This window comes from Hyla sarda, chromosome 6, assembly GCF_029499605.1.
Source record: "Hyla sarda isolate aHylSar1 chromosome 6, aHylSar1.hap1, whole genome shotgun sequence".
In the NCBI taxonomy this organism is placed as follows: Eukaryota; Metazoa; Chordata; class Amphibia; order Anura; family Hylidae; genus Hyla; species Hyla sarda.
This window is the reverse complement of record NC_079194.1, coordinates 63220945-63240343: the sequence shown is the minus strand read 5'-3', so window position 1 is coordinate 63240343 and position 19399 is coordinate 63220945. Positions and strand designations below refer to the sequence as shown.

Below are 19399 nucleotides of genomic sequence, written 5' to 3'. Positions count from 1 at the left end.
ACTTCCTAGACAGCATTGTTTTTAGAAATAAAAAAATAAAAAAAAACTCTGCAACCAACAACCTGAAGGGTTAAAAGGTCATCATAGGAGTTGGGAAATAACCCAGCGCCAACAGGGCCAAAAAGGAATAGTATCTGTTGTATAAAATTTAAGCCACAGGGTTCAAAGCTGCGACACTAAGGTCGGATCACATGGAACAGAATTGTTTTCGCATCATATGCAAAAAATGCCGTATTATGAATTAGTGTTATCAGTCACCTTAGGTACTTGGATCCTCTTGGTATTAGTCTATGGTAGTGTTTACCAACCAGGGTGCCTCCAGCTGTTGCAAAACTACAACTCTCAGCATGCCCGGACAGCCTTCGGCTGTCCGGGCATGCTGAGAGTTGTAGTTTTGCAACAGCTGGAGGCACCCTGGTTGGCAAACACTACCATAGACTATGGGACAAATGTATGCCAAGAGGTTCCTTACACCCAATTCATTGAGCATCAGACAAGCTCAGCCCAAGCACCCATAGTTCTGGTTCAGTCGGGGCACTAGGGCAACACAACTGAGATACGCCAGCACACACACGGTCCAGGTCCTCACATCTACACATAAAAAACCATGAACTTGGCATCAGGAAAATGTAACAAACCGTATCTGTTCAGCTTATACAAAAATACTAACGCAACCCGCAACATACCTCCAAAAAAAACAGATGAAGAAAAAAAAAAAAAAAAAACACCTATGACGCCCCTCTATACCGATATCGCCCATTTTTGTTGGACTCTAAAAGAAAACAAAAAAGGCAGCAAAGAATGGGGGGGGGGGGGGGGGGGGGCTATAAACCACAAATGTGACCGAGTCCTCGCCCCTAGGAGTCCGTCAGTCAGGCCGCCTCTCCTTGCGGATTCAGAACTCGTCGTCGGAACTCAGAAGTAGGGTCTTCTCTGTGTCTCGGGCGCCCGACAGACTGTGGGAGCGGGAGATTATTTGTCCATTGCGCCAGCTTGTGCCCTGCTCCAGGGTGGACTGCTGTGTGTACTGCTGGTAGGCCGGGGAGAAGTTATGGATGGCGTCCTGGACGATGTCGTGGGGATTCATCGTCTCCTTCAGGCTGCTGGAGATGCTCTTCATGGGGGCGCAGCGGCCTGAAAAAACATTAAAGAAAAATTAAAATAATAATATAATAATAAATAAAATAAAATTAATAATAATAAATAAAATAATATAATAATAATAAAAATAATAATAATAATAAAATAATATAATAAAAAAATTAAATAAAAATTAATAATAAATAAAATAATAATAATACAGAAAATGTTCCAATGTTTATCAGGGACACCGTGGTCACTTTAGCTCCACCACATGAACAATTGTTACCAGTCATGTGGATGTTATGAATGCTGACTTAACAGCACGTGTACCTACCCTTACCGGAACAATTACAGAGGGGTAGTGAGTAGGAGCCAGACACCGTTTTTTTTTAGAGAATGTTCACACTGAGGAACTGACAGGAATCATTTTGGTCAGGAAATTCAGCAGATCTGCCATCTTCTACTTGGAGCGGAATTGGCGCGGAATTTCATGCAGAATTTGAAGTGTTAATCAAGAAGTGCTGTGGAGGAAGGTCAGCCGCTTTGAGGGTTTGATCCGCATGAAAATTCCAGGTCAATTCCGCATCAATCCAAACCCATTTCATCCAGAAAAATAAAGTCGTATTGACTTCAATGGGTTTTTACCTGCGGATTCCGCCAGAAGAATGGAAGATCTGGAAGCCCTTACAGCTATAAGAAATCTGTAGGAACGGTCATCAATACGGTAATGTCTACAGCAGGTTAAGCATGCACAAAGCTGTGGGTAACGTTATACACAATGGGATGGATTTACTAAGGTCGGTGCACATTGATTTTTGATGTAAAAGGTGTTAAAATTTGAAGCATTTGAATATATTTTTAACACGTTTAAACACTTCATGCGATGAAGGACATGGTTGGAAGGACTGTGTGGCCCCACAAAATAGGGCATGGATTATTATAATAAAATCATGCTAAAAAACGTTTTATGTAGAATCTTTGTGCCTAATAATCCAGCCAACAGTGTTACTATCATTCATTTAAAAAAATGAATTTTTTTTTTTTTTACACATGTCAAAAGTTTTGATCGGTTGGAGTCAGGGTGCCGAGACGCCCAGATCACTAGAACAAGCCCAGAAGAAGTGGTCAGCTGAGCTCTTCTCTCCCCTCGCTGTAGGAGACGGATTCTCTAGGAAGTCTATGGGCCTATCTTCTGCAGAGAGGAAAAGGATGGGGAGAGATGAGCTTAGCTGAGCACTTCCCCCAGCTCATTCTAGCGATCCGTGGATGTCTCAGCACCCTGACCCCAACCGATCAAAACATTTTATATGACAGGGACACTTTAAAGATGCCCCAAATGTATCACACACACTGTAATAAATTTGGCACATCCTGAAGCAATTTGGTCAAAAGTTTATACTGTCTGAGTATTAGGGGCTGTTCCCCTTACTACCGTATTTAACTTTATGCTCGGGGTATATGTTGGCATCCTGCAGTAAAAAAAAAAAAAAAAAGATGCCGATGTATACCATGCCAGACTTAGTAGGTCCACTGAGGTAAGTGAATTGAGCATGGTCAACTAGTGACTGCGTTTCGTCTATGTACCGCACATAACGACTTACCTTGCAGAACTTAGCAGTGTGGTCCGCTGCACAGTAAACATATATACGGGTGGGAAATGGACAGAATGCAGTCACTAGTTGACTACCCTCAGTCCATTCAACTCAATGGACCTGCTGACCGAATGCTGTGGTATACATTTGTATCCTTATTGACAGGGAGCAGATGTATACCCTGAACATTTTGGGAAATCAGGATGTGAACAGAGAATTTTAATAAATCTGCCCTAATATCTTGTAATGTATCTTAAAGGAGTCGCTGGATAAGATCCCTGTCACTTACAGCGGTGTTCCACAACTTAAGGATTTCCAGCTATTTCAAAATGATAACTCCCTGTATGCTCGGACAGCCTTTAGCTACTAGGGCATTCTGGAAGTTGTAGTTTTGAAACAACTGGAGGGCCACAAATATATATGGATATAGCAATGGCTATAGGGGAGTATACTGGATGGTGAATACATTTACACTCATTTTTATTATGGATGTGTGGATTGCTGCTTCCTTTTTGGATTCTTTCATTGTTTTTGGATTATATATAATCTATTGGCCTACAAAGCCCAGCACTGTGCACAACCAATCTGTTTATGTTGGATAGATATACAGTGGTCCCTCAAGTTACAATATTAATTGGTTCCAGGACGACCATTGTATGTTGAAACCATTGTATGTTGAGACCAGAATTCTAGAGAAACCTGGTAATTGGTTCTGAAGCCACCAAAATGTCATCCAAAAATAGGAAAAAGTGAGGATTAAAGAAAAATAAGTAGATAACTAATATAGATAAAGCAAATCCTTATATAAAAGTAATAAATATCTACTGGGAGCTTTAATCACTGTCTAGGTCAGTGTTTCCCAAGCAGGGTGCCTCCAGCTGTTGCAAAACTACAACTCCCAGCATGCCCGGACAGTCAAAGGCTGTCCGGGCATGCTGGGAGTTGTAGTTTTGCAACAGCTGGAGGCACCCTCTTTGGGAAACACTAGTCTATGTTGAGGACAGGAGCTTCTTCAGGGTCTTGTACAGTACACAATATCCTAAAAAAGTAAAATGGAGCCGCCCCTTACTTGGTGTCCAAAGGAGCAGCTAACCCTGGCACAGGTTAAAAGTAGTACAGAACGTGTAGAACCTCGCTGTACTGTAGGGGGCGCTACCAGACACCAGTCAGTGCATACACTTCAGTAATACAGGGGTTTTACCAGTGAATGTCCATTCTGATTGGTCCGTTCTTCCGGCCATTGACACGTTTCGCAGATCTGGACTGTCTGACATTGTATGTTGAGTCTGGTTTCTAGTTACAATGGTCCAGAAAAGACAATTGTATGTTGAAACTATTGTATGTTGAGGCCATTGTGAGTTGAGGGATCACTGTATATTTTTTGCACACATTAGTAAATGGTACAATCGCACATTGATATAATTTATTTTAGATATTTTACACGCAGTTTTTCACATAGTATAAGTCCTAATTGCACTTACTATATTAACATATACATTGTAGTTTAAAGGGGTACTCCGGTGGAAAACTTTTTTTTCAACTGGTGCCAGAAAGTTATACAGATTTGTAAATTACTTCTATTAACAATTTTTAATCCTGCCAGTACTTATTAGCTGCTGAATACTACAGAGGAAATTCTTTTCTTTTTGGAACACAGCGCTCTCTGCTGACATCTCAGTCCATATTAGGAACTGTCCAGAGCAGCATATGTTTGCTATTGGGATTTTCTCCTACTCTGGACAGGTCTTAAAATGGACAGAGATGTCAGCAGAGAGCACTGTGCTCGTGATTCAGCAGAGAGCTCTGTGTTCCAAAAAGAAAACCACTTCCTCTGTAGTTCTCTCTCTCTCTCGCTCTCTCTCTCTCTCTCGCTCTCTCTCTCTCTCGCGCTCTCTCTCTCTCTCTCGCTCTCTCTCTCTCTCTCGCTCTCTCTCTCTCTCGCGCTCTCTCTCTCTCTCGCGCTCTCTCTCTCTCTCGCGCTCTCTCTCTCTCTCGCGCTCTCTCTCTCTCGCGCTCTCTCTCTCTCGCGCTCTCTCTCTCTCTCGCTCTCTCTCTCTCTCTCGCTCTCTCTCTCTCTCTCGCTCTCTCTCTCTCGCTCGCTCTCGCTCTCTCTCTCGCTCTCTCTCTCTCGCTCGCTCGCTCGCTCTCTCGCTCGCTCGCTCTCTCAGGACACACCTATATTACCATTTAAATTTTTTGGGCTAATTTTGATAGCTCTATGGATTTCTACAATGTTAATGTACAGAATGTAAAGCTTTATCTCATTCCGGTTACAGATCAGGCAATGGTAATGTACAGAATGTAAAGCTTTATCTCATTCCGGTTACAGATCAGGCAATGGTAATGTACAGAATGTAAAGCTTTATCTCATTTCGGTTACAGATCAGGCAATGGTAATGTACAGAATGTAAAGCTTTATCTCATTCCGGTTACAGATCAGGCAATGGTAAATCTCTCTTCATGCATTCAACTTCCCAACAATACATTTATTATACAGCGAGAGGATGAGAAGGAAATGAAGTATATCACATAGCAGATGTATAAAGCTGGAGAAAAAAAATAAATGGATGCAGACAGAGCAGTACCTACCATATTGACCATAGATTGGAACAGCTGCAGGGCAAAAGCAAGGGAAACAAGAGAGAGAAAAAAGGACAGGATCAAGAAATATAGAGGTTATACGGAGATTGGAAGAAGTCAGTGCACATCATATGAGGCTCAGATGTAGCTGAGTCAGCAGTATACGGGCCGCATCATAAGAGCCTCCCGTCCTCCCCACCCAGACATCAGCACTTCTCCAGCACCATGGAGACACGGCCGGCGTGTGAACACATATATACACATTCTTTACATACTCCCTGGGATTAAACCTTCATCGCCCGGATCTGCTGAGAAAGACTTAACCCCACAAGTGCTGAATACACAACCCAGAGCTGAAGAACGGCCAAGGAATTAATAGGCGAACAAAATTCAGGAAATGCAGTCACAGCCAAACAATGGTCCCCTATTCTAGAATATACGGCAATAAATATTATTATTGCTGCTTATGTCACAATTTTGGTTTCAATAGGTCTTGTAGAATTTTACTACTTTTTCCAATCTGAAGAATATAACAGAACGTGGACGGTAGATTCCGAGGTCGGCCACAAGGTGGCAGTGTGACTATTACTGTACAACATATTGTGGAATAGAAAAAAAAATAAAGCAGATATACTGTATAGCCCAGTGGTCTTCAACCTGCGGACCTCCAGATGTTGCAAAACTACAACTTCCAGCATGCCCGGACAGCCGTTGGCTGTCCGGGCATGCTGGAAGTTGTAGTTTTGCAACATCTGGAGGTCCACAGGTTGAAGCCCACTGGTATAGAAAGTGTATATATTGTATAACTTTACTGTGCAAACTTAAAATTCATGCAATTACGAGGCTAAAAACAAAAAGAAAAAAAAAGGCACGTCTTACATAGGACACTATGATGGGCTGACATTGCTGTCAGTCCATCTCCTTGATGAAGACACAGTCGTGGCGAAACATGTCGGGGGGTGACATGTGAGAACCACATCTACAGTGGCATTACCATCTTGGGGGTGTTTATACCTACTCTTGATACACAATACAGTGTCCACACCATTTAGCCTACTTAAGAGGGAGCTATATCCCCTGATTTAGCAAGACGGCAAGATATATAGGCCTGTCGAGTGCGACACTGGATCACTCAGATAGATAATCTTAATCACTGTTGAGTACTCACGGTGGCCATATCGGCTATTAGTGGTACTGTAATTTTAAACGTGTGTATCTCACCTTTTTGTTGCATTTATATGAGAACATTAAAAGTTAAGTTTTAGTTATTTGTAGCACATGTGATTTAGAGGTTATTTACTTAAAGGGGTATTCCAGGCAAAAACTTTTTTTTATATATCAACTGGATCCGGAAAGTTAAACAGATTTGTAAATTACTTCTATTAAAAAATCTTAATCCTTCCAATAGTTATTAGCTTCTGAAGTTGAGTTGCTGTTTTCTGTCTAACTGCTTACTGATGACTCACGTCCCGGGAGCTGTCCAGCTCCTATGGGGATATTCTCCCATCATGCACAGCTCCCGGGACGTGACATCATCATTGAGCAGTTGGACAGAAAACTTCAGAAGCTAATAACTATTGGAAGGATTAAGATTTTTTAATAGAAGTAATTTACAAATCTGTTTAACTTTCCGGAGCCAGTTGATATATAAAAAAAAGTTTTTTTGCCTGGAATACCCCTTTAACCCCCTAGGGTTAATCTGTTGTTGAGGCTTAATACCTCTACATGCGCTATTTGGCCCAATAGAGTTGTATGGGGGTGTGATGTGGCACAGGGGGATAAAGGGGAAATAAAATCGAATTGTGGGAGTGGGGGTGTGATGTGGCACAGGGGGTGATAAAGGGGTACTGGAAATGGCACAGGCGGGGTTCAAGGGGGGGGGGGGGGGGAATCAATAGGGTGAATGAAGTGGCACAAGGGGGAATCAATGGGGGAGGAAATGACACCGGGGTAGCAGTCACATTTGTAATGCTGAATACTGGTATCACGCCGTGCGTCATGGGCCGTGCGTCGTGATACCTGAAATTGGCTGTATGGTAAGGAGTGTCACCAAACTATGCAGGTTTTAAAAGGTTGTCACCTGCGTGAAAAGTTTGGAAAACTACGCGGTAGGGACTCTCAACAATGTATATGCCAGATAGGTTCACCCGAACACAGTAAGAACATAGCCTTACCTGGACAAGATCTGGTGGTAACTTCCCTCAGATATAACAAATAAGGATAGAACTTGATTTCTGTACGCGCTATAAAGGGAATTACAATGGGTTCCCCTTTCACATAAAGATCTCCCTTCCAGGGCATACAAATACTGATCAGATGTCATAAAGACCACTGCTCTCTATCAGCCTGGCTGCTGGCCAATCACAGCTCAGTATTTAGCCCCCATACAGCCATTGGAAGTGAAGTCCATACACCGTGAATCTGCGCCAAAATCTGTCATGTGGGCTTTTCTGTGGATTTAACCCCTGCGACATAGAAAAGGGTGAAAGCTGGGAAAAAAATTAGCAACATAAGTGACAAGCTGTAGATTTAAAGGGGTACTCGCGTGCCCCAGCGTTCTGAACAATTTGTTTAGAACACGTGGAGTAGGCGGGCGGCCGTGATTGTGAAGTCACGCCCCCTCCATTCATGTCTATGGGAGGGGGTGTGACCATGCCATCACAATCACGGCTGCCCGCTCCAAGTGTTGTGAACAATATGCAAAACATGCTCAGTTTTCCCTTGAAGAAAAAGTCTGTAGCATGTGGATGGGATTTGTAAAGACGAATGCTCTTGCCTGTTCTCCGTTTTCTGTGAATTTTACCTACACAAATCCCTCAGCCATTCAATTCAGGGTAAATTCACCTTTTAGGCTATATTCACACGCACCGAAAATGTTGGATTCTCCATGTGGATTGGTGCATGGAAACTGCACAGCATATTGCAGTGCTATACATGTAAAATAGACTTTAAAAGGTAGGGTCACATGAAGCGCATCCGCAGCATATTTCATGCTGTGGATGCCCCGACTGGGTAGCTCTGTGTGTCTGCTCATAGTGTAGTGGATTTCACAGTGTCTACTTGTATCGTAGTGGATTTCACATTGGCCATCTGCTACGAGCAGGCACTGTGTCTACAGCTGAAATCTGCCACTACAAGCGGACACAATGGCAGCAGCAGGGGCTGACTGCCGTTGGTGAATCTGCGGCATGAAATACCTCTGTGAATGTGCTCCGTGTGACCCTACACTAAAGGGGTTTTCTACCACTGTCCACAGGTTAGGCCATCAATTGCTGATCAGCGAGGTGCCGACACCCTACACACCTGCCGATTAGCTGTTTGGTGCCCCGCAATATACAGTGAACTGGCTGGAAGCCCTGTAATGTTCACTGTATCATGATGCATATGGAGCTTAACTGCATTTCAGCTCACCCGACACCACCAATATACAACGGATAGGGGATAAGTTGTTTCGTATGACATATCTAGTTTAAAGGGGTACTCCACTGGAAAACTTTTTTTTTTTTTTTTAAATCAACTGGTACCAGAAAGTTAAACGGATTTGTAAATTACTTCTATTTAAAAATCTCAATTCTTCTAGTACTTATCAGCTGCTGTATGCTCCACAGGAAGTTCTCTTCTTTTTGAATTTCCTTTCTGTCTGACCACAGTGCTCTCTGCTGACTCCTCTGTCCATTTTAGGAACTGTCCAGAGTAGGAGCAAATCCCCATAGCAAACATATCCTGCTCTGGACAGTTCCTAAAATGGACAGAGGTGTCAGCAGAGAGCACTGGGGTCAGACAGAAAAGAAATTAAAAAAGAATAGAACTTCCTGTGGAGCACAAAGCAGCTGATAAGCACTGGAAGGATTAAGATTTTTAAATAGAAGTAATTTAAAAATCTGTTTAGATTTATGGCACCAATTGATTTAAAAATAAATAAATAAATAAATGTTTTCCAATAGAGTACCCCTTTTAGGCAATCTATCATCAGTATCACTTATACTAACCTATTGGTACAGGCTTGTAGTGCAGATGACACGGATAAATATACTTACCACGGGTCAATCAGTGCCTCTGTTCTTAGGCAATTCCCAGTCTTTTGGATAGGAGTGTTTAAACTAGGGACTTGGGGGGAGGGAACCTACAGCAAAGAGGGGGGAGATAGTGTAGATAGAGAGGTGGGAATTATAAATGTACCTGGGGGTGGAGCGGAGGGAGGGTAGTTAATAGGAATATGCTTCATAGGAAAATAAAACTTACACCCTTGAATCCCATTAACCCCAATAACATAAAGGATGGAAATGTAAAGTGTATGTTCACAAATGCCAGAAGCCTAGCAAATAAAATGGGGGAGCTTGAGGCCTTGATACTGGAGGAACATATTGATATAGTTGCGGTCACTGAGACATGGCTGGACTCCTCGCATGACTGGGCTGTCAATCTGCAGGGGTTTACATTGTTTCACAAGGATAGAATAAACAGAAAAGGTGGTGGAGTCTGTCTGTATGTAAGAAGTGGTATGAAAGTCAGTGTGAACGATGCCATAGTGTGTGATGATTCTGAGGATGTGGAATCATTGTGGGTAGAATTACAAAAGGAGGGAAATACTGAAAAAATAATATTTGGGGTAATCTACAGACCCCCTAATATCACTGAAGAGATAGAAGTTCGGCTTCATAAACAAATAGAGAGGGTCGCCCGGGCAGGTACAGTGGTAATAATGGGAGATTTTAACTATCCAGATATAGATTGGGGTCCGGGGTTGGCTAAAACTACAAAGGGGCGACAATTCCTAAATTTATTGCAGGATAATTTTATGGGCCAGTTTGTGGAGGACCCAACAAGAAGTGATGCCTTGTTGGATCTGATCATTTCCAACAACGCAGAGCTGGTTGGTAATGTAACTGTGCGGGAAAACCTTGGTAATAGCGACCACAATATAGTTACTTTTGACTTAAAATGTAGAAAACAAAGACAGGCGGGGAAGGCAAAAACATATAACTTTAAAAAGGCAAATTTCCCTGGGCTGAGGGCTGCACTACAGGACATAGACTGGGGGGAGGTGTTGTCAAATACTGATACAGAAGGTAAATGGGACATCTTTAAATCAACTCTAAATAACTATACATCTAAATATATACCAAAGGGGTACAAATATAAACGATTAAAACTAAATCCTACATGGCTGACAAATGAGGTTAAAAGAGCAATAAACAACAAAAAAATAGCCTTCAAAAAATACAAATCTGATGGGTCAGCTACAACATTTAAACAGTACAAGGAGCTTAATAAAATCTGTAAAAATGTAATAAAAACAGCAAAAATTCAAAACGAGAGACAGGTGGCCAAAGAAAGCAAAACTAATCCTAAATATTTTTTTAGATACATAAATGCAAAAAAACCAAGGACAGAGCATGTAGGACCCCTTAATAATGATAATGGGGAGGTTGTCACAGGCGATCAAGAGAAGGCGGAGCTACTGAATGAATTCTTTAGTTCTGTATATACTAAGGAAGAAGGAGCTGACATTGGTCAGGTCAGTGCTGGTAACACATCATGTAATGTACTGAACTGGCTTAATGTAGAGATGGTACAAGGTAAGTTAAGTGATATAAATGTAAGCAAATCCCCAGGACCGGATGGACTACACCCAAGAGTTCTTAGAGAGGTAAGTTCAGTAATATCTGTACCCCTGTTCATGATATTTAGAGATTCTCTGGTGTCTGGTATTGTGCCAAGGGACTGGCGCAAGGCGAATGTGGTGCCAATCTTCAAGAAGGGCTCTAGGTCTTCGCCAGGAAACTATAGACCGGTAAGTTTAACGTGCATTGTGGGTAAATTGTTTGAAGGACTTTTAAGGGATTACATACAGGAATACATAGGGGATAATTGTATTATAAGTGATAGCCAGCATGGGTTTACTAAGGATAGAAGTTGTCAAACCAATCTAATTTGCTTTTATGAAGAGGTGAGTAGAAGCCTTGACAGAGGAATGGCTGTGGATATAGAGGGGGGCTGTGTATATAGAGGGGGGGCTGTGTATATAGAGGAATGGCTGTGGATATAGTGTTTCTGGATTTTGCTAAAGCATTTGATACTGTCCCTCATAGACGCCTGACAGGTAAGTTAAGGTCTTTGGGCTTGGAAATTTTAGTTTGTAACTGGATTGAACACTGGCTCATGGATCGTACCCAGAGAGTGGTGGTCAATGATTCGTACTCTGATTGGTCCCCGGTTATTAGTGGTGTACCCCAAGGTTCTGTACTGGGCCCGCTGCTGTTTAATTTATTTATCAATGATATAGAGGATGGTATTAACAGCTCTTTTTCTATCTTTGCAGATGACACCAAGCTTTGTAGCACGGTACAGTCTATAGAGGATGTGCATAAGTTACAAGATGACTTGGATAGACTAAGTGTCTGGGCATCCACTTGGCAAATGAGGTTCAATGTGGATAAATGTAAAGTTATGCATCTGGGTACTAATAACCTGCATGCGTCGTATGTCTTAGGGGGGATTAAACTGGCAGAGAAGGATCTGGGTGTACTTGTAGATCACAGACTACAGAATAGCAAGCAATGTCAGGCTGCTGCTTCCAAAGCCGGCAGGATATTGTCATGTATAAAAAGAGGCATAGACTCAAGGGAAAGGGACATAATACTCCCCCTTTATAAAGCATTGGTACGGCCTCACCTGGAATATGCCGTTCAGTTTTGGTCGCCTGTTCATAAAAGGGACACTGTGGAGCTGGAAAGGGTGCAGAGACGTGCGACTAAACTAATATGGGGCATGGAACATCTTAGCTATGAGGAGCGATTAAAGGAGTTACAATTGTTTAGTCTTGAGAAGAGACGTTTAAGGGGGGGATATGATAAACGTATATAAGTATATTAATGGCCCATACAAAAAATATGGAGAAAAACTGTTCCAGGTTAAACCCCCCCAAAGGACGAGGGGGCACTCCATCCGTCTGGAGAAGTTTAGTCTCAAGGGGCGACACGCCTTCTTTACCATGAGTACTGTGAACTTATGGAACAGTCTACCTCAGGAACTGGTCACAGCAGGAAAAATTAACAGCTTTAAAACAGAATTAGATACATTCCTGGAACAAAATAACATTAATGCTTATGAAGAAATATAAAATCCCATCCCTTCCCCAATGTCGCGCCACGCCCCTACCCTTCAATTCCCTGGTTGAACTTGATGGACATATGTCTTTTTTCGACCGTACTAACTATGTAACTATGATATGCAATTTCTCCTGCTTTGTGCATGTGGGGCGTTCCCAAGCTCCAGGTGCAGGGTGACGTCTATTCAACATCTTCATAGTAACGCCTCCTCTACTATACAGTGTGTCCTCTGCCAAACAGAGCTCCACTCTGCGTCATAAAGCTTCCCCTCTGCACACAATACAGCCGCGATCCCACAGACGTTACGATGCAGAGTGGAGTTCCATTCTACAGCAGAGGAGGCTCATTGCAAGGGATGAGGGGTTACTAGAATGATATAAATGCACGAAAATAGAATGCGGCACAGCACAAAATGCAACTTATATATATCTAGTAAACTTATCTGTTCCTGTGATCAGGAGCTTAGCAGAAATTCTGAGGGTAGACGCGGTTACTATGATGATGCTGGCCGGAAGTCACCGTGCACCAAGCAAGATTAATAGTATATACAGAATAACAGGAATTACCGAGGAACAGAGACACGGAGCGGGGAATGGTAAGTGTGATGTTCATCCGTGTGACCCGCACAACAGGTGAGTAAGGGCGATACTGATGACTGATTCCCTTTAACAAATCTCATCCTCACACTGGAATTTGACTGCATACAAGCTGAAAAGTGCATGGGTTGGTTATTAGAATTCAGCAGCAGGTGCAAATACGAGTCTAAAATGGGGGTCAGCAAGCAAAAAAAAAAAACTACCTTACCAATCCCCTGGCACTCCTAAGGCAATGGTTACCTGGTCTCACTCTGGTCTCTCAGTTTGTCGGACTCAAGTAGTAACAAGTCGACACATGACTGTAGAAGCCAATCGCAGTTGGCTCCAATGGTCACATTAGTCAACACATTATTAATGGAGGCTGGGAGTACAGAGGCCGGTGAGGTCCTGGGGAAAAGTAGCCAAGGAAGTTCCCGAAGATTGGTTGGGGGTAAGTATACTATTATTATTTTTTTTTACTATTGGGTGCTTGAATCAAAATCAAATGATTTGCTGCAGATATGTTTTCCAGATTTCTCTATGGATTTTGGTTGGTATTGCTGCCGTCCTGCGTAAACTTAACTGGGCACTCTCATTAAAAAAATTTTTGCCATTGCACTCCTTATGGTAAATAAAAAAAAATATTTGGAATATACCGTACTTTGTTTAAAAAAAATTTTGTTTTCTATTTAATTTTTTTTGTGCTTAAAAAAAGCTCAAGAGCACATTTCCCCCATCTCATACACAGACTTTGAACCGAAGTCCAAACACAGAAAGTGCAGCCTGGAGTGCTGAGGGAGGTGTGTCCAGCCTCATCCAATCATAGCTCCTCTCACACTTAACTTCCATATGCTGTTGGTTGGACACACCCCCCCCCCCCCCCTCAGCACTTCAGGCTGCACTTTCTGTGTTTGGACTTCGGTCCAACGTCTGTGTATGAGATGGGGGAAAATGTGCTCCTGAGCTTTTTTAAGCACAAATAAAACATAGAAAACGTCATTTTTTTTTAAACAAAGTATTTTAGAAATATTTTTTATTTACCATAAAGGAGTGCAATAGCAACATTTTTTTTTTTATGAGAGTGCCCATTTAAAGCCAGTGTTTTTAAAACAGTGTGTTTCCAGCTGTTGCAAAACTACAACTCCGAGCATGCCTGGACAGCCGAAGGCTGTCCAGGCATGCTCGGAGTTGTAGTTTTGCAACAGCTGGAGGCACACTCTTTGGAAAAGAGCACATTTATCTCTATTAGGACAGAAGTGGCTTGTTATTCTGTGTATTCTATGTATCCAGCACGGTCTCTGCAGAACTAGTGTTAAAACCGACGGTCTATAAAGAATCTCTAAGCTTTGTCTCTTGCTAGCAAATATACTGAATATTCATAATCTCTGCACATATCCTTGTACCGCTCACACATACCGTAGAGTCTGCCTACAACTAGACACTCTTTACACGTCCCCTTGGACCACATCTCCATGCTTAGGGTTATCAATGCTACTTATACGGAACAGGTCTATGGGAAATAATAAAATGGCGGCACTCACCTTGGGCATCCAGCCTCTTGTCTAGGTATACTTTATAAGTAAAAGCATACCGCAGGGCTATTGCTGCAAAGAACATCTCCACACAGATGATGAAGTTCTGGTACCCAGCAGCCACTGTGCCCTCACCCACAGTAACCTCCGCTGAATGGATTTTTGGAATGGCTCCACACTTTTCCAGTATAGCCAAAAGCATCCCTGCAGGACAGACGCAAAACCATCAATACAAAGCAAAGAGGTACTGGGACGGGTTAAAGAGCACAGAACACGAGATCGGACCATTTCACACTAGCTATAAACAGGCAAGTGAAACGTGCGTCCTGTTTAGAGGATTTAGGCTGAATTTAGAGAATAGACACAGATTTATCTATATACTAGCTGAGTACCTGGCGTTGTCCGGTTTTTCCTTCCTAATCCCTGTTGGGGAGGAAAATAAACAAAGGAGGAAGCTTTTGACTTCATATCCCATCCTCATATATTGTTGTCATATCCCAACCTCCTATCCCGACCTCCTATCCCGACCCGTAATATGTGTACCAAGCATTGAAATATCTCCAGCCGTACTGAAATTATATGGGAAAATACATTTCCCATTGATTAGCATGGGACTTTAAACAAAAACCCCGATCCTCACAAATGGGGGTAGTTAAGGGTTAAATTAACTATCCTATATTTTAAGTGGACATATAAGTAACATGTGACCAAGTATTATCGAATTATCTCCAGCCGTTTGGAAGTTATGCCGTAACATATATTTCCCATAGACTTGTATGGGACTTTAAACATAAGCCCCGCCCCTGGCAAATGGGGGTGAGTAAGGGTTAAATCACCTATCCTATGTTTGTTGTTGATATATAAGTAACATGTGGCCAAGTTTCATGTTAATATCTTCAGCCATTTGAAAGTTTTTGTGGAACATACACACACACACACACACACATACACACACACACACATACATACACACATACGTTGAGTTATTTATATATAAATATAAAACTCAACGTGTGTATGTATGTATGTATGTTCCAGCATCACGTCCAAACGGCTAAAGATATTCACATGAAACTTGGCCACATGTTACTTATATGTCAACAACAAACACAGGATAGGTGATTTAATCCTTACTCACCCCCATTTGCCAGGGGCGGGGCTTATGTTTAAAGTCCCATACAAGTCAATGGGAAATATATATTACTGCATAACGTCCAAACGGCTGGAGATATTTCAATGATACTTGGTCACATGTTACTTATATGTCCACTTAAAATATAGGATAGTTAATTTAACCCTTAACTACCACCATTTGTGAGGGTCGAGGTCGGGAAGGGAGGTCGGGATGGGAGGTCGGGATGGGAGGTCGGGATGGGAGGTCGGGATGGGAGGTCGGGATGGGAGGTCGGGATGGGAGGTCGGGAAGGGAGGTCGGGATGGGAGGTCGGGATGGGAGGTCGGGATGGGAGGTCGGGATGGGAGGTCGGGATGGGAGGTCGGGATGGGAGGTCGGGATGGGAGGTCGGGATGGGAGGTCGGGATGGGAGGTCGGGATGGGAGGTCGGGATGGGAGGTCGGGATGGGAGGTCGGGATGGGAGGTCGGGATGGGAGGTCGGGATGGGAGGTCGGGATGGGAGGTCCGGATGGGAGGTCCGGATGGGAGGTCGGTATATGACAACAATATATGAGGACGGGATATGAAGTCAAAAGCTTCCTCCTTTGTTTATTTTCCTCCCCAACAAGGATTAGGAAGGAAAAACCAGGCAACGCCGGGTACTCAGCTAGTAGTATATAAAATAAAAAAAACTGTCTGCATACACACGATACAATCTGTAATATCACGGCAGCTGAATCCGTACTTAACACATGCAGGTTTTACAGTGAAGCAGCAAAGATTTTTCCTATGCGTGTAGATGTACCCATAGCTGGTAAAACCTGCATTATTTACAGTAAAAGCGGTACTCCGCTACTCAGCGTTTTGAACAAACTTTTCCGAACGCTGGGAGCTCGTGATGTCATAGCCCCGCCCCCTCATGACGTCACAACCCACCCCCTCAATGCAAGTCTAGGGGAGGGGGCGTGACAGCCATCACGCCCCCTTCCCTAGACTTGCGTTGAGGGGGCGGGGCGTGATTGCATGCGGGTCGGGGCTATGACGTCACAAGCTCCTGGGGCCGGCTCCAGCATTCAAAACAGTTTGTTCCAAATGATGAGCAGCTGAGTACCGCTTTAAAGGGGTACTCTGCGGGAAACATCTTATCCCCTATCCAAAAGGATAGGGAATAAGAGGTCTACTCGCAGGGGTCCCACCGCTGGACACCCCTGTGATCTCTGCTGCAGCACCCTTGTCATTTTGAGCACGGAGTGAACTTCGCTCCGTGCGGGATGACTGGCGACCACAACCACCACTCCCCCTCCATTAATGTCTATGGGAGGAGGGGTGATGTTCCGAAAGCCCCCTCACATAGACATTGAGGTGGTGTGGCATGATGTCACGAACACGGAAGCTCCAAGCTTCCGTGTTCCGGACACCGCTGTTGCTGGCCCGGAGATGCGGAGGTAGTCAGCGGCGAGGGTCATGACGCGCCACTGTGAAGGAGATCCGGGGCTTAAAACAGGAGATCGCGGGGGGCTCCAGCGCTCTGACCTCTTGCGATCTAAAACTTATCCCCTATCCAAAGCGAAGAAACTTACCATGATACTTGTCCTTTAAATAGAAAACATTTTCCTAGACAATAACGCAGCACATCAAGATACTAAAGGTAGAATTCATTACATAATAACGTCCTTTTCAAAAACTGGTGGTAGATTCATTTTAACAAAAATTTGCATTTGCAGATTTTCCTATTGACCTTAGTGTAGAGTGAAAAAAATCCACACCGCAGGTCAAATGTGATGTGGAAAACATCTGCAGTATGTGAATGTGATAGGTAAAACCTCATCCACCAGCAATGCTATCCTGTGTGAATATTCTTAACACTGAAGACAACATCCCCATAATTAGATGGCCTCCATGTTGGAAAATGCAGTCCAATGTACATCCTGTTCAATGTATGCAATCCTTGAACAACAGTTTGAGGGTGCATATTGTTGTGCGAGATGTGTGCTAGTTGTCCGTTTGGAAGCCCAGATCCTGCATCTAGAGGGGCGACTGGCAACAATGAGAAGCATTAATAACATGGAGAGGAGTCTCGTGCTCACTGAGCAGGCACTCTCGGGAATAGAGGTGGGGGAGGACAGTGGGACGGAGTTGCAGGACAGTCAGGCAGTTAGCTGGGTTACAGTTAGAAAGAGGGGTAGGGGAAAAAGTGTCAGGGAGGCTAGTCCTGAACTGGCACACCCCAACAAGTTTGCCCGCTTGGCAGATGAAGGGGATGCCATTACAGAGCTAGCAGAACTGCAGCAGGATACCGCCTCTGACCGCCAGGGTGGTGTCTGCTCCAGTAAGGAGGGAGGGAGGAGTACAGGGCAGGCCAGACAGGTACTAGTGGTGGGGGACTCAATTATTAGGGGGACAGACAGGGCAATCTGTCACAAAGACCGGGATCGCCGAACAGTGTGTTGTCTGCCTGGCGCACGAGTTCGGCACATCGCGGATCGGGTTGACAGGTTGTTGGGCGGGGCTGGAGAGGACCCAGCAGTCATGGTACATATTGGCACCAATGACAAAGTAAGAGGTAGGTGGAGTGTCCTTAAAAATGATTTCAGGGACTTAGGCCGCAAGCTTAAGGCAAGGACCTCCAAGGTAGTCTTTTCTGAAATACTACCAGTACCACGAGCCGCACCAGAGAGGCAGCGGGAGATCAGGGAGGTAAACAAGTGGCTCAGAAGCTGGTGTAGGAAGGAAGGGTTTGGGTTCATGGAGAACTGGGCTGACTTCGCTGTCGGTTACCTTCTCTACCGTAGGGACGGGCTGCACCTCAATGGGGAGGGTGCAGCTTTGCTTGGGGAGAAGATGGCTAGAAGGGTGGAGGAGTGTTTAAACTAGGGACTTGGGGGGAGGGAACCTACAGCAAAGAGGGGGAAGATAGTGTAGATAGAGAGGTGGGAATTATAAATGTACCTGGGGGTGGAGCGGAGGGAGGGGTTAGAATAGATAATAGGAATAGGCTTCATAGGAAAATAAAACTTACACCCTTGAATCTCATTAACCCCAATAACATAAAGGATGGAAATGTAAAGTGTATGTTCACAAATGCCAGAAGCCTAGCAAATAAAATGGGGGAGCTTGAGGCCTTGATACTGGAGGAACATATTGATATAGTTGGGGTCACTGAGACATGGCTGGACTCCTCGCATGACTGGGCTGTCAATCTGCAGGGGTTTACATTGTTTCGCAAGGATAGAATGAACAGAAAAGGTGGTGGAGTCTGTCTGTATGTAAGAAGTGGTATGAAAGTCAGTGTGAACGATGCCATAGTGTGTGATGATTCTGAGGATGTGGAATCATTGTGGGTAGAATTACAAAAGGAGGGAAATACTGAAAAAATAGTATTTGGTGTAATCTACAGACCCCCTAATATCACTGAAGAGATAGAAGTTCGGCTTCATAAACAAATAGAGAGGGCCGCCCGGGCAGGTACAGTGGTAATAATGGGAGATTTTAACTATCCAGATATAGATTGGGGTCCGGGGTTGGCTAAAACTACAAAGGGGCGACAATTCCTAAATTTATTGCAGGATAATTTTATGGGCCAGTTTGTGGAGGACCCAACAAGAAGTGATGCCTTGTTGGATCTGATCATTTCCAACAACGCAGAGCTGGTTGGTAATGTAACTGTGCGGGAAAACCTTGGTAATAGCGACCACAATATAGTTACTTTTGACTTAAAATGTAGAAAACAAAGACAGGCGGGGAAGGCAAAAACATATAACTTTAAAAAGGCAAATTTCCCTGGGCTGAGGGCTGCACTACAGGACATAG

The 19399-nt window shown here is 43.7% G+C and overlaps 1 protein-coding gene across 2 annotated transcripts in view; it reads right to left on the bottom strand.

Moving 5' to 3' along the window:
• Nucleotides 1-382: 382 nt before the first annotated feature.
• Nucleotides 383-19399, bottom strand: part of TMEM184B (transmembrane protein 184B) — a 91399-nt gene continuing 72382 nt past the window's right edge. Inside the window, exons 9-11 of one of the 2 annotated variants that reach the window (XM_056523943.1) lie at nucleotides 14484-14678; nucleotides 5265-5288; nucleotides 383-1134 (exon numbers count right to left, since the gene is read on the bottom strand). In XM_056523943.1, the coding sequence (XP_056379918.1) occupies nucleotides 896-1134; nucleotides 5265-5288; nucleotides 14484-14678 (458 nt within the window). In that variant the 3' untranslated portion in view covers nucleotides 383-895. The remainder of the gene's footprint in view (nucleotides 1135-5264; nucleotides 5289-14483; nucleotides 14679-19399) is intronic. The other variant, XM_056523944.1, reaches the window with a different exon arrangement.